General features: G+C 47.0%; 1 protein-coding gene across 2 annotated transcripts in view; it reads left to right on the forward strand.

The window, feature by feature from the left end:
* akap12b (A kinase (PRKA) anchor protein 12b) overlaps positions 1 to 16,280 on the forward strand; it is an 89,245-nt gene that overhangs the window by 57,777 nt on the left and 15,188 nt on the right. The window contains exon 1 of one of the 2 annotated variants that reach the window (XM_078405551.1): positions 5,071 to 5,300. The exons of the other annotated variant lie outside the window; for it this stretch is intronic. Coding sequence (XP_078261677.1) covers positions 5,276 to 5,300 — 25 coding nt within the window. The 5' untranslated portion in view covers positions 5,071 to 5,275. Of the gene's footprint in view, positions 1 to 5,070; positions 5,301 to 16,280 lie in introns of those variants that run through there. 2 annotated transcript variants of the gene reach the window in all.

Raw genomic sequence — 16,280 nt, forward strand, 5'->3', positions numbered from 1 at the left:
GGGACAAAGATAGGATATAGTAGGAGATAGGAAAACTGATGGGAGAACTGGGAAGGGTGAGGGGATAGAGAGGGAAAGCAGGGACTATCTGAAGTTAGAGAAGTCAATGTTGATACCGCTGGGGTGTAAACTACCCAAACAAAATATGAGGTGCTGATCCTCCAATTTGCGCTGGGCCTTACTTTGGCAATGGAGGAGGCCCAGGACAGAAAGGTCAGATTGGGAAGGGGAGTTAAAGTGCTGAGCCCCAGGAAAATCAGGTTGGTTAAGACGGACCGAGCGAACGTCTTCAGCGAAACGATCGCCGAGCCTGCGCTTGGTCTCACCGATGTAGAGAAGTTGACACCTGGAACAGTGGATACAGCAGAGGAGGTGCAGGTGAACCTCTGCCTCACCTGGAAAGACTGTTTGGGTCCTTGGCTGGAGTCGAGGGGGGAGGCAAAGGTACTAGAGAGTTGCATTGATGCTTCTGAGGCAAAACTATATTAGAAATCAAGGCGAAAGTAATCTGATTTATCTATTGAATTATTTTTCCACTTGCAGCGCCGTATGCTTACTTTCCATGTGTTGGCACTTTGGAAGAACTCTTTTGCTTATGTGCACATCCCCTGCATTGCATAATTGGAATGTCCCCATTCCAGAGTGCTTGTCTAATACCCTTTTTAATCTGCTTCCACCACCTTTTTGGGATTGGAGCATTCTGCATTTCAACAGTGGAGTGAAAGCTTTTTTTTTTAGGTCTCTCCTTGATCTTTTGCCAATGAATTTCGACTTGCAATCCCTGGTTATTATCCAACTTCAGGATTTTAATTCTTCTCCATCACAACCTCTCGTTGTAAACCACTTGGGCCACTTTCTGGCCTTCTGTTCCAAGAAGAACAGTCCTGGCATTTCTGGGCTCCCTTAACTGAAGTCTTTCATCTATTAAACAGTCTTAAACCTCTTGATCTTTTTAAAGCCCTCTTGTACCTTCCCTCAAGACTTGTGTGGACCATACGCCAACCATTACCTAACCTGTGATTTGAGTTCTGTCCACTCATGATACTTTTGTTCCTGCAGTTCGGGGCCTTGGTAACTAATGTTGGTTAACTGGCTCTAGTAGAATTTGCACCTCTCAACGATGAGCTACTCATCTGAAATTTCTGAATGGCCATTCTAGATATACAGTGAGAGGAGACTTGTGTGCAATGCACAGATAAATGGATGGACTAAGTGGGCAGTGTTGGCATTGTGCTGTACATCCTATGTAGCTAGGGGTGATCAGAAGCTGGGACTGCCCAGTGAATGGTACCAAGGTAAGGGCCCCCTCCCTCGCCAGACCAGCTTGCAGTATGACCAAGGGCATACAGCATGTCAGTAAGTGTGCAGGAAGGAACTGTAGACGCTGGTGTACTCCGAAGATGGACACAAAATGCTGGAGTAACTTAGCAGATCAGGCAGCATCTCTGGAGAAAAGGAACAGGCGACATTGCGGATTAAATCCTTCAACCTGCAATGTCACCTATTCAATTTCTCCGGAGATGCTGCCTGACGCACTCTAGTTACTCCATCATTTTTTGTCTGTCTTCAGTGTAAACCAGCATCTGCAGTTCCTTGCTACACATTTTGCCAAAGGAGGTAGTTGAGGCAGGAACTCTTAACGGCGTTTAAACGACACTTGACAGAACACAGATAGGAAAGATTTAGAGGGATATATGGACCAATGAGGGGCAAGTGGGACTAGCTCAGATGGGGCATCTTGGTTGACACCATGGAGCAGTTGGGCAGAAGGGCCTGTTTCGATGCTGTCTGACTCTACGATCCTAGCCGATACTATTTGCCTTTATTTAACCTTTGGAACCGTACAGGATAAAAACAGGCCCTTCGGCCCAACTTAAGTAATTCATTTTTGGGATCGGGATGATGCTTTCCAGGGCAGTATTTATTACCCTGCCTTAATTTCCTTTGAGTGGTGATGATCTGCTTTGAGTGTGTGCAAGGTCAAAGTTCTCCCACAGATTGGGTTAGGAGTTTCCAGTTCTTGAAAGAATGGCAAAGTATTCTGAGACTGGACTATGCGTGGGACCTTGAGTGGAAGGGGTGTGGGGGCGAGAAGGCAAACAAAAATAAAAACTGCTGGAAGAACACAGCAGGTCAGTCAGGCAGCATTTGTGGAGGGAAATGGGCAGGTGATGTTTCAGACTGGGACCCTTCAAGACTTGGACAATCATCGTCTGCCCATTTCCCTCCACAGATGCTGCCTTGACCCTCTTTGAGTTCCTCCGCCATTTTTCTTTGTGCTCAAGATTCCAGGATCTGCCCCAGCTCCTGGCGGTTGGGTTTTTGTGGGTTGGGAGGTACTTTCAGAGTAGCTCGGGAGGCTTTGCAAGGCATTTTGCAAGCCTGATGTTGTTCTGGCGAACACCGTCCCACAGCTCTGAGGTATGCTTCGTGCAGTGTCCACAATCAAAGCATTATAAAAGACGAAATTGCTGAGCATTTGGATAGCAGTAACAGGATCATTCTGAGTCAGCATGGATTTACGAAGGGGAAATCATGCTTGACAAATCTACTGGAATTTTTTGAGGATGTAACTAGGAAAATTGACAGGGGAGAGTCAGTGGATGTGGTGTACCTCGACTTTCAGAAAGCCTTCGACAAGGTCCCACATAGGAGATTAGTGGGCAAAATTAGAGCACATGGTATTGGGGGTAGGGTACTGACATGGATAGAAAATTGGTTGACAGACAGAAAGCAAAGAGTGGGGATAAATGGGTCCCTTTCGGAATGGCAGGCAGTGACCAGTGGGGTACCGCAAGGTTCGGTGCTGGGACCCCAGCTATTTACGATATACGTTAATGACTTAGATGAAGAGATTAAAAGTACCATTAGCAAATTTGCAGATGATACTAAGCTGGGGGGTAGTGTGAATTGTGAGGAAGATGCAATAAGGCTGCAGGGTGACTTGGACAGGTTGTGTGAGTGGGCGGATACATGGCAGATGCAGTTTAATGTAGATAAGTGTGAGGTTATTCACTTTGGAAGTAAGAATAGAAAGGCAGATTATTATCTGAATGGTGTCAAGTCAATGAGATCTGGGTGTCCTAGTGCATCAGTCACTGAAAGGAAGCATGCAGGTACAGCAGGCAGTGAAGAAAGCCAATGGAATGTTGGCCTTCATAACAAGAGGAGTTGAGTATAGGAGCAAAGAGGTTCTTCTACAGTTGTACCGGGCCCTGGTGAGACCGCACCTGGAGTACTGTGTGCAGTTTTGGTCTCCAAATTTGAGGAAGGATATTCTTGCTATTGAGGGCGTGCAGCGTAGGTTCACTAGGTTAATTCCCGGAATGGCGGGACTGTCGTATATTGAAAGGTTGGAGCAATTAGGCTTGTATACACTGGAATTTAGAAGGATGAGGGGGGATCTTAATAAAACATATAAGATAATTAGGGGATTGGACACATTAGAGGCAGGAAACATGTTCCCAATGTTGGGGGAGTCCAGAACAAGGGGCCACAGTTTAAGAATAAGGGGTAGGCCATTTAGAACGGAGATGAGGAAGAACTTTTTCAGTCAGAGAGTGGTGAAGGTGTGGAATTCTCTGCCTCAGAAGGCAGTGGAGGCCAGTTCGTTGGATGCTTTCAAGAGAGAGCTGGATAGAGCTCTTAAGGATAGCGGAGTGAGGGGGTATGGGGAGAAGGCAGGAACGGGGTACTGATTGAGAGTGATCAGCCATGATCGCATTGAATGGCGGTGCTGGCTCGAAGGGCTGAATGGCCTACTCCTGCACCTATTGTCTATTGTCTATTATCTATTGTGCTGACCTCTTGACCCGAGGGCTTGGCACATTTAATCCAGTGTACAGCTGAGGCAATGACGGCTTCCATTGCCATGCAGGGCTGAATGTGAGACTGGGGATGTGGGCTGCATCACTTCGTGCTGCCTCTGTCTGTACACGCGGCTTGAGAATAGGAAGAGCCAAGACCTATTGTCTATGGCACGGATGTAATGCTGAGGCTTGTAAAGGCACTGTTCAGACTGCATTTAGAGGGGAGTGAGCAGTTTTGGGCCTCATTTCTGAGGGAGGATATGCTGGCATTGGAGAGGATGCAGAGGAGGTTTATGAGAATGATTGGGTTAACATGTGATAAGCGTTTAACGGCACTGGGCCTTTACTGGCTGGACTTTAGAAGGATGAGGGGGGACCTCACTGAAACGTACGGATTAGTGAAACACCTGGATAGCGTGAATGTGGAAATTATGTTTCCACGAGTGGAGGAGTCTAATACCAGCGGCCATCGCCTCGGATTTTAAAAGTTTGTACCTTTGGAAAGAAGATGGAGGAGGAATTTCTTCAGTCAGAGGGTGGTGAATGTGTGGAATTCATTGCCACAGATGGCTGTGGAGGCCAAGTCAATAGATATTTTATTAAGGCGGAGATTGATCAGTAAGGGTGTCAGGGGTTGTGAGGAGAAGGCAGGAGAATGGGGTTGAGAGGGAAAGATAGAACAGCCATGATTGAATGGCGGAGTAGACCTGATGGGCCGAATGGCCTAATTCCGCTCCTCGAGGTTATGAACATGGGTGGGGCTTTGTTCTCTGCTGAGCCAAGCATCGGGAACATGGAGGATGGGGATAGTTGGGTGGATGTGGCTTTGAGGGGTAGAAAGCAAAAACTGCTGACACTATGTGAAATATCCTGTGCCCCTCTAACCCGCCACCCCCCCCCCCCCCCCCGCTCGTTCAGTCATTGTCTTGAGAGTAACATTCCAATAATGTTTTTCTCTCTCTGCGAAGTGTGTGTGTTAGGTGGGTGGGTGGGTGGGAGTAGCTGAGATTTGCTGCCTGTTACTTTAAACAGCTGGTGTGTTGGGATTGGGCTGCTGGACCTGGGAAGGTCCCCAAACCGACCGTGCGACTCTCTCTCTCTATCTCCACTCCCCTCCCCTCGCCAGACGCAGGAATGCGATTCATTCTCCCCACCCCCCATCTCTGAGGTGTTTCTCTCAACAGAGCAACCAGCCTGACAGTTGTCAGCTGGGGGGGAGGGAGGGAGGGAGGGGTGGGGGGAACCGGTGGGGAGAATATCCTTCACATAGCAAGAGACTGTTGTAATGTGCATTCGGGTTGCCTCACTCTTGGACCCAGCGAGGGAGCACATGCTGACTGCTTTTTAATGAACTGTACCAGACCGCGTTTAACCCAAGTGCTCTCTGCAGTCAGCTGTTCTCGCTCAAGCCTCCCTGTGTGATATAAAGCGTCATTTCTTCGCCAGCTGTAGCAGTGGCTTGCAGAATGCCGGGTGCTTTAGAAGCCACAGGTAAGGCTCTCTTCTCATCCCAGCTGTGTGAGTGTGCTTTTTTTTTCTCTCCCCCTTCTTCATTTAAACTTAAGACGCTCTAGCAATTGTGCGTCTTTGTGCTGGAGAGAGATTCAATGGGGAGGGTGTGGCCTGGTCCGTTTGCCAGGGGTTTGAGTCTTGTGCTGCCTCTTATCAGTTGTAATGTGTGATTTAACAAAAATATATCTTCCTTCTAGTGCTCTGATTAAAACACAGCGACGCTCTGAATCTAGCAGTTTGAGCTTTAAGATTTAAAAAAAAATTAAATCTCAAAACTGAAAAGGTTTAGAGCATCACTTTATTTTAATTTGCGCTCTGGGGGGGGGAGAATAAAAATTGGTTGTATTGTAACGCAGGTTGTATTGGGACTACAGTCTGTTTTTTAGGTGGGGGGGTGGGGGGGGGTGGGGGGTGGGGGGGAGGCAGCGAGGAATCCTCCAGGATTACAGATATCAACTTCTGCAGGACCTAGTGTTTTAATTTGAGGTGACATTGGAATATATCGTTTCTCCACCAATTGATCTATCAACAGCACCTTAATTTCTCCTGGGAATGGGATAAATCTTTAGAACTTGCTGAGAATAAATTCTGGGGGGAGGGAAGGGGAGAGAGAGAGAGAGAGAGAGAGAGATGTGGGGTCATTTTGCTAAGTTTCTCCCATTGCTCCTCTCTTTCTTCTCACGAGTTAGAAATAGTGGAGGTGTTGCAGGCGGGCGTGGCATGTTCGGGGCCGAGGTGGGGCGTGTATTGTGCAATCCTACAGCCTTCATCCAGCCGGGTAACAAAGGGAGGCTGCAGTTTTCAGTGACCTTGATTGCTCCTTCCCCTCTCTATCCTTCCTCGCATTCTCTGTACTTTTGACTTTAAAGCCGTCCATTCTAAGCGTAGCCAAGCGTTGGATTGTCGCGCTGCCAAGTGCAACATATCACAGACCTATAAGCATTGGCTTATGAAATACTTCTTCTTGGTGCAGAGCTAAGCTCCCCTGCAGGGAGTGGGGAGGGAGGGGGGGGAGACACTACAAAATGTGGCCAGGTTCAAGTTGGGAAAACAAGATTGAGTCAGGCTTTCAGATCCTCCAATCCGGCCGAGGAATTTGTGGAAGCGACCCTATTGTATTGTCGTCAGTCTGAAAGCTCTGTGCGCTCCAGGAGGGGAGCAACAATGGGCACTGGATGGAGGGAGTCAACGAATCCCCGAAACCTGCAAAATGCCTGTCATTTCCAGAGCCGCGTTCTTGGGTGGAGGGAGAGTGGGTTGCAGCTGTTGCCCGGGGACCAGTGTGTGTTTGCTCAGAGATTTCTCCCTGCATTTTCAGTGATTAACTGCAGCTGCCTCGTGTTGGTTTTAAGGCATTAATCAATACCCTCGTTGTAAAATATCTCTGCAAACAAAGTGAACGGCTTAATTGCTAACAGCACAATTTCAGTGGGGGTTTCGGTAGGTATCTGCGTTCGAAATCCCCATAACATTTAGATAGAGCTCTAGGGGCTGGTGGAATCAAGGGATATGGGGAGAAGGCAGGCACGGGTTACTGATTGTGGATGATTAGCCATGATCACAATGAATGGCGGTGCTGGCTCGAAGGGCCGAATGGCCTCCTCCTGCACCTATTTTCTATGTTTCTATTTCCAGCAGAAGATTGCAGCTTTTGAGTTCAGCGTTGATCCAACATATGCAGGGGTTAGCATGCAAGTTGTTATAGACAATAGGTGCAGGAGGAGGCCATTCGGCCCTTCGAGCCAGCACCGCCATTCAATGTGATCATGGCTGATCATTCTCAATGTGATCATGGCTGATCATTATTAAGGAATAGGAATTGGCTGGTTCAGCCCTTTTGTGTGTTGTGCTGCCTGGTTTGTGTATCGAATCATGCAGGCAATTCGGACTGGTGCTGAGGTCCGAGAGCAGAAACCATGCTAATATTTAATGAGGAAAAGGGACTGTGTAGCAGACACTAGCGCACAGTGATAACCGCTTGCTGGAAGAAGAATGCTGAAGTGATCTGGTTGGTTGAGAGGCAGTCTTTACGCAGTGTGACACCAGCATCGTTCTATTTGACAGTCTCAGCACCTGAAACTCTAGACATGGCTCCACTGGGCACGCCACGCATCAGCTGCAGTCTCCAAGTCTGCAGTCTTTTGTTCATTCAGCCGCCTTCACTTTATGCACTCGCAGAAGATGACTGAAGTGCTCTGCAGGCAAATTTACATGCACCAAATTAGAGTCACAGTGGTGCAGTGTGGAAACAGACCCTTCAGCCCAACTTCGAAGGTATTTATTCACAAAATGCTGGAGTAACTCAGCAGGTCAGGCAGCATCTCGGGAGAGAAGGAATGGGCGATGTTTCGGGTCGAGACCCTTCTTCAGCCCAACTTGCTCACAGCGACCAACATGTCCCGTCTACACTTATCCCACTTGCCTGCGTTTGGCCCATATACCTCTAAACCTGTCCCATCCACGTGTCTGTCCAATTGCTGCTTAAAGGTTGCGATAGTATTCGCCTCAACTACCTCCTCCGGCAGCTCATTCCAGACACCCACCACCTTCTTTGTGGAATTGTTACAGCAAATTCAGGCCAATTGTCCTTTTCGATGATTTGTAGTTGTCTCATATTTGGCCGTTCACGAGGGAACCACCCCGTTGCTCCTAAGTAGTGCTAGGATTTTAATGACGGGCTGAAGGGGCAAATAAGGCATTGATCCAGCGTCGCACCTGAAAAATAACACCTCTGACAATGTAGCACCCCCTTGGCACTGCACTGCTGGATCAGTTTGTTTCATGCTCTTGATTGGAGTTGGGGGGGGGGGGAGGGAATCTGGTGTGGGTCCAAATACTACCACTGAAATATGACAGATGCTGACAAGGTCGACTCTTTGGCATTCTCCAGCATCTACCAACTTTGTCTAATCCTCTTCACGTTCTCCATGGAGCCTTGCTGTGTGCAGATTGGCTCCTTCAACTGTTTAAACAATGCTGACACTGTTAAAAGCGCTTTGGAGATGCCAATGTGCCAGGCACAGTGTGAATGGAAGTCTTCACTGCATGGTAGCTCGGACTCCATTTCAAGTCCTCGAATCTGTAAACAGTCAGCACTTCCTAACACAAGCCTACATCCATTGGAGAGCAAGCCTAGAGTCTGACGCCAGCACCGCCTCGCAATGTCCTCTCGTTTAATGCAGTAGCTGATGTTATAGGTTCATCAGTGTCAGTCGGCGGGCCATCCATCCAGGATTCTACTGCGCTTCCCTTTCTCTGCCTTCACTGCACTCTGTAATTTGGATTGTTCTCTGTGTGTGTGTGTCTGTTCCCAGGAAGCTGAGGTAATGTCTAATATCTCTGCCAATCTCTCTTGCAGGCCCAACGTTCTCATCCGCAGCTCTTCTGAGACACGATCTGACTTTTCTGCTTTTGCAGCCTTTCCCTTAAAATGTTCCCCGTGACCCTGTTTTATCTCCAGTGTAAATACTTTGCACGGCTGTGGCTCAATTTTCCTCTATTTAATCTTGACATCATATATTAGATGGCTGCCATAAATCAAGAGGCTGAACAACAGTGCGTGATGATGTCCTTTGACCAAGACCACTGATTTACGATGATTAAGTTAAATTTCATTTCAATTACATGGACATTTTTTGGGGACTGAGAATTCTCCAATTTTGTCTGTGAATCTATGAATTTGTTTCAAAAGCATGCATCATTTTATAACCTTGTGATTTTTTTTCCGCCCTGTCAATGCTGTCGATCTTTGACCCTAGTAAAGATGCCATTTCGTGTGTAAACATAAAGAAGACCTATTATACACTAATTGGAAAAAGATTGTGGTGTAATGACCTGCTTTTCTACCAAGCTTTTAAGCAAATTTCCCTGCTGTTCCCCCGACTGATTCTCATTGTGTCAATATATTCCAACTCTTAAAGTCTGTTCAGTTCCTCCCTCCGTTTGATTGCTGTAGAATATTTTGCATTTTATTATTAGCCATTAGCTTTTGGCTGCCAAGTTGCAAAATTGCAATCACGTATGGTCAACACAGTAGCGCAGCGGTAGAGTTGCTGCCTTGCAGCACCAGAGACCCAGGTTCTATCCTGACTGCGGGCACTGTCTGTGGAGAGTTTGTACATTCTCCCTGTGACCCTGTGGATATTCTCCGGGTGCTCCGGTTTCCTCATCACTGTGCTGCCCTGATTGTGTTTGAGGGCAGCGAGGACTGAGGGAAGAATGAATGGACGTGCCCCGAACTGAGATGTTTTAGTGGACGTGGAGAAGATATTAATTACTATTGGCAGGATGGTCTGTATAACAAGACGACCAATTTAAAACGGAGAGACATGAAACTGCAAGTGCTGGAATCTTGAGCAAAACACAAAATGTTGGCTATGAGGGAGACACAAAAAACTGTTGGTGCTGGTTTACAAAAAAAAAAAGTGCTAGAGTAACTCAGCTGGTCAGGCAGCATCTCTGGAGAGCATGCATGGGTGTTGTTTTTGGTCAGGACTGACCTTCAGATCGATGGATGACATTTCAGGTTGGGGCCCTTCAGATGCTCAAGCTAAAATGGTTGACACAAAATCCAGCAGGGATTGGGAGGAGGAGTTTCCCTGCTGGATGTTTTGTGATGTTTGATTGGACTGCCAGAGAAGATGATGGAAGCAGATTTATTAACTCAAGGGCAGCGTGCTGTGCACATGGGAAATAAATTGGGTCGGCTTGTGGTGAAAGGAGAGTGGACAGGAGAATTGAACTGATTAGAAAGCCGATTGGAAATCTCCTGATGATGGGCCAATTGAATTGTACTCTTGTGTTGCTCTCCCCCCCCCCCCCCCCCCCCCCCCGTGAAGAAAAACTGAGATCCGTCATAACATTTTCCCTCTCCTGCTCACAATTGTCAGGGCTTCCACTTCTGCTGAGTTTAGTTTAGAGATGCAGCGTGGAAACAGGCCCTCTGGGCTACCGAGTCCGTGCTGACCAGCGATCACCCATTCACTAGTCAACCTACACACTAGGAACGATTTACAGAAGCCAATTAACCTACAAACATGCATGTCTTTGGAATGTGGGAGGAAACCCACGTGGTCACAGAGAGAACATAGAAACGATGTACAGACAGCACCCATAGTCGGGATCGAACCTGGGTGTCTGGTGCTGTGAGGTGGCAACTCTACCGCTGCGTTACTGTGCCGATCTAATTTATTTCCTAATGCTCATTTCATGCATTTTTCAGGATCTCATGCCAGAGATGAGATTTGTTCTAAAGGGGGCGGGTTTACTGACCTTGGGTGGGGTTTTTTTTCTGTCTGTAATATCGGATACGCACTTTGCTCATCACGGTAGCGCAGCGGTAGAGTTGCTGCTTTACAGCGAATGCAGCGCCGGAGACACAGGTTCGATCCTGACTACGGGTGCTGCACTGTAAGGAGTTTGTACGTTCTCCCCGTGACCTGCGTGGGTTTTCTCCGAGATCTTCGGTTTCCTCCCACACTCCAAAGACGTACAGGTATGTAGGTTAATTGGCTGGGTAAATGTAAAAATTGTCCCTAGTGGGTGTAGGATAGTGTTAATGTACGGGGATCACTGGGCGGCACGGACTTGGAGGGCTGAAAAGGCCTGTTTCCGGCTGTAGATATATGATATGATATGATAAGGCGTCTTTAATCGGAAGATGGCTCTGGTTCTCTGTTCAACGTCGCCATCTACTGCTGCTGCACGATTCCTACTGCTTGCCGGCTGAAGATCCCGGATATATTTAATCACTGCAGCCTTTTTGAAAGGTGGGATGGAATGCAGACATAAACACTTCGCCGCAGGGTGAAGTGTATGTGGTCTTGTGTAGGGACTTGGGGAAATATTGCTAATTACAGAGTATAATCAAGTTTAAAAGCAGCACTAATGTGGGCAAAAGGATGGTTGATTTAGCAAAAAAATAGGAGTGTCACTGACCCCTCAAACCTGCCCCATAATTCGGTATGATCGTGGCTGATCTACACTGACCCACCGCTACTTCTATGGCACTTCCCCATAACCTTAATCTCCTTGATCTTTCAATATTTGCTCTCACCGCATTAAATGTATTTAATGGTCTGGCCACAACCAACCCGAGCGCAGGTAATTCCAGAGATCCATTACCCTCTGAGTCATTTCTAAGCATTTTAGTTTTTTAAATTTACAGTGCATAGGACAGGCTCTTTGGCCCACAATGACAGCACTGAACATGATCCAAATTAAATGAATACCTTCTGCCTGCGCTTGATCCATATTGCTCCCCCCCCCCCTGCATATTCACGCACACTGTTAAACATCAAAGCCTTTTAAACATCATTGTCATATCTGCTTCCACCACTAGCAACAACCCCATTCTCCTGCCTTCTCCCCATATCCCCTGACACCTGTACTAATCAAGAATCTATCTATCTATCTTCGCCTTAAAAATATTCATTGACTTGGCCTCCACAGCCTTCTGTGGTAATGAATTCCACAGATTCACCACCCTCTGACTGAAGAAATTTCCCTTCATCTCCATTCCTAAAGGAACTTCCTTTACCTCTGAGGCTATGATCTCTGGTCCTAGACTCTCCCACTATTGGAAACATCCTCTCCACATCCACTCTATCCAGGCCTTTCACTATTCGGTGAATATCTTAAATTTGCTCAGCTCCTTGATATTTTGCTACAGTGAAGCAATTTGATACAAACAAAGTGGTTTATTGCATAGAACTAATTTTACTAGTGATTTTTCAGTAGCTATATTGCCCTCTCCTGCACCTTAAGTTTGACGTACACTAATCCCTATCCAAGTGAAGGGAGGTTTACTGGTAGGTATGGGCACATGAACAGTGTGGCAGCTGGAAGTCACTTTGAGTGTGTGTCAAAGACAAAGGACCAAAGATGCAAGGGATTAGCAATAAGCAGAAGAAACATTGCTTGAGGCCGGCTGGGAGGCTCTGGAATTTGTTTCTGGATTGCAGGGTAAGGAAGAAATGTTAATCTTAGATGGGTGAAGACAAAGGAGCTGTGGGCTCACCATTAAATGTGTTGCACAGAAATACTCATGGACTGCAACGAGAAGGTCTTGATACAATTGATATTTGTTCAAGAATGATTCGTCAGTCACATGATGTTTGTTTTTATTCTCTTTGGTCCAATTTACTTGTTTGAGTGTTAATCTATTGTATGAGTGAGCAGCCTTGTGGCAGATCTTGCAGGGGACTGAAGGGCTTTTTAACAGATGATGGTATCCTCCAGCCCTGTGTTGTACTCCCTTCTATCAGAGTTGTTCTACCTATGTTGTTTCAGCCAAAACAAAGAGCCACAAAGTGCTAGAGTAACTCAGCGGGGGACCCTCCATCGAACCTAGCTCTCCATGTGCTCCAGACATGCTGCCCGACCTGCTGAGTTATTCCAGCACTTTGTCTCTCACCTTGGCGGCACAGTGGCGCAGCGGCAGAGTTGCTGCCTTGCAGCGCCAGAGACCCGGGTTCGATCCTGACTACAGGTGGCGTTTATACGTTCTCCCCATGACCATGTGGGTTTTCTCCTGGTGCTCCGGTTTCCTCCCACATCCCCAATACGTACAGGCTTAGGAAAAATTGTAAATCGTCTCTAGTGTGTAGGATAGTGTCGGTGTACGGGTTGATCGCTGGTCGGCTCGACCTTGGTGGGCCGAAGGACCTGTTTCTGCGCTATATCTCTAAACTAAAACTTGTGTATGGTGTTTTTGGAGGCCCACCATTGTACTGGGCTGAAGCCTGGATGTTGCCCTGCTGGGTGGCGAGGTCTCCATGTGGAGGGGCAGCTGCAGTTGTACACTTGAGCTGCAGTGATGGTGATGCTGCCCTGTGCTCTGCTCTTTAAATAAAACATTAATGTAAGAGGATAAAAGCTCTGCAAACAGCGCATTTCACTCCTCCTCAGAGTCGCAATCAGTTTCACAGTTGGGTGCCACGTTTGGGTTTCATTTGCATGTCTGCTGCTGCGGTTGGAAGCTAGCACACAGAACCTGCCACGCTCCCTCATGTAAAATGTGTGGTTTATCGCTAAACCACTTTAACCTTTTGTTAGCCCATCAATGGCTGTGCATTAATAACAGGCCTGGATTTTGCGGTTAGCTAATGAAGCTGTATTTTATCTTTTTGAGGTGTTGGGGGGGGGGGGGGGGGGGGGGGTGGGGTGGAGGGGGGTGGAGGAAAATTGATTTGAATTGATTGAATGATACAGCAGGGGAACTGGCCTTTCGGCCCACCAAGTCCATGCCAGCTGTTGATTACTCATTTACACCAGATTTGTTATCCCACTTTTGCATCCATTTCCTAAGCACTCCGGACAGTTTACAGAGGCCGATTAACCTTCAAACCCACACGTCTTGGGTATGTCGTAAAAACCGGGAAACCGGAGCACCTGGAAGAAACGCATGTGGTAACAGAGAACATGCAAACTCCACACAGATATCGCCCAAGGTCAGAAAATGGAACCCAGGTCTCTGGCGCTGTGAGGCAGCAGTTCTATCAGCTGACATTGGTCTGCGGTTAATAAAAAAACAGTACAGATAATGTGGGCCCTAAAGCCTGATGCAGTGATGAGCATTATCCTTACATTCTGTAGATTAAATAAAATACTGGGTAAAATTTCAATGCCTATTAAAGCTTTAATGTTGAGAAAAGTTAGTTGAAATCATCTTCCAGACTGAAAACGTCAGGTGTATAAGTTCATAACTTCTGGGAGCTGAATTAGGCCATTCAGCCCATCAAGTCTACTCCGCCATTGCTAATCATGCCTAATTTATCTTTCCCTCTCAACCCCATTCCTCTGACTTCTCCCCATAACCCCTGACACCCATACTAATCAAGAATCTATCAAAGAAGATGGAAATATTAGCTCTTGCCGAAGAAATTAAACTGTGAGATAGCAGCTCTACCTACTGAGCTGCTGTGCCAAGGTTCACTGAGACCAAGGTTGGGTAGAGTGAAGAATCCATCCATAATGCCTGGCTTTGTGCAGTAACTCTGAGTTAGTGTGGTCCTGTGGAGAGACTAGCGCCTGAGGCAGGTTGGTGCACAAGTGTAGAGGGTGCTGCACTTTAATGTTGAACCGAGATCCATCCCAAGACACTGTTGCCGAGCCAGGGAGTTCCCTCTGAATGCCTGGCCAGTGCTTGTCCGTTTGCCCACACTTTATCTATCCCCCTGCATAGCAGCAATTTGGATAATATTCTGGGCTGCGCGTTTAGTTGAGGTTAGCAAGATGTTGGCTCAAGGACTTCATTCTACAAATTACCCTAAAGTCAGGTATGCTGTACTTTGGATTATTTGAGCTGTGGCAGCCATTTTAAGTGTAGGAAGGAACTAACTGCAGAAGCTGATTTACACCGAGGATGGACACAAAAAGTTAGAGTAACTCAGCGGAGCAGGCAGCATCTCTGGAGAGAAGGAATGGGTGACGTTTCGGCTCAAGACCCTTCTTCAAACTGCATTTTAAGTGTTTGCCCAAGAGTGGTATTTATTGATCTTCAACTAACTACAACAGTGGTCGCAAATCTTAAACCCCATCTAGAATCAAAGAGACCAACTTGCCCACACCGGCCAACATTGTCCCAGCTAAACTAGTCCCACCTGCTTGCGCTTGGTCCATATCCCTCCAAACCTGTCCTATCCATGTACCTGTCTAACTGTTTCTTAAACAATGGGATAGTCCCAGCCTCAACTACCTCCTCTGGCAGCTTGTTCCATTCACCCAACACCCTTTGTGTGAAAATGTTAACCCTCAGATTCCTATTAAATCTTTTCCCCTTCACCTTGAACCTATGTTCTCTGGGGCTCGATTCCCCTACTCTGGGCAAGAGACTCTGAGCATCTACCCGATCTATGCCTCTCATGATTTTGTACACCTCTATAAGATCACCCCTCATCCTCCTGCGCTCCATGGAATAGAGACCCAGCATTCTCAACCTCTCCCGAAAGCTCACACCCTCTAGTCCTGGCAACATCCTCGTAAATAATTTCTTTACCCTTTCAAGTTGACAATATCTTTCCTATAACATGGTGCCCAGAACTGAACACAATATTCTAAATGCGGTCTCACCAACGTCTATACAACTGTGACATGACCTCCCAACTTCTATACTCTAAACTCTGACTGATGAAGGCCAATGTGCCAAAAGCCTTTTTGATCACCTTATCTACCTGCGACTCGACCTTCAAGGAACCATGCACCTGTACTCCTAGATCCCTCTGCTCTACAACACTACCCAGAGGCCTACCATTTACTGTGTAGGTCCTGTCCTTGTTCGACGTCTCAAAATGCAACACCTCACACTTTTCTGTATTAAATTCCCTCAACCATTCTGCAGTCCACCTGGCCAATCGATCCAGATCCTGCTGCAATCTTTCACAACCATCTTCACTGTCTGCAAAACCATTCACTTTTGTATCATCAGCAAACTTGCTAATCTTGCCCTGTATGTTCTCATCCAAATCGTTGATGTAGATGACAAACAGTAACGGGCCCAGCACCGAATACCAGTAGTTACAGGCCTCCAGTCCGAGAAGCAATCTTCCACCATCATCCTCTGCTTCCTTCCATGGAGCCAATTTGCTATCCATTCAGCTATCTCTCCTTGATCTCCATCTGATCCTTGATCTCCATCCCCACCCCCATCTCGTTTTGAAGGTGCTTCTTCAAATCTCATCAGCGTTAGTTTTCTGAGGTGTAGTGGAACATTTTTCTGCAATTTGCTTGTGAGTCAACTGAACCAGAAGAAAGCAGCCATGAGGGATTAGGGGGGGGGGGGGGGGGGGGGGGGTTCTATTTGAAAGCACCTGGAGCTCGGTGACCCAGTTTTAGATTTACAATGACTGTTCCTTAGGTGAAAATTCGACAAGAAAAGTGGGCAGTGAAATTGTTTTGAAGCTGAAGGCATTCATTTTTTTTCCTGCAGCTCTGTTTAAATTCCCTGCTCTGGCTGGGGAT

Source organism: Rhinoraja longicauda, chromosome 9, assembly GCF_053455715.1.
Source record: "Rhinoraja longicauda isolate Sanriku21f chromosome 9, sRhiLon1.1, whole genome shotgun sequence".
Lineage (NCBI taxonomy): Eukaryota > Metazoa > Chordata > Chondrichthyes > Rajiformes > Arhynchobatidae > Rhinoraja > Rhinoraja longicauda.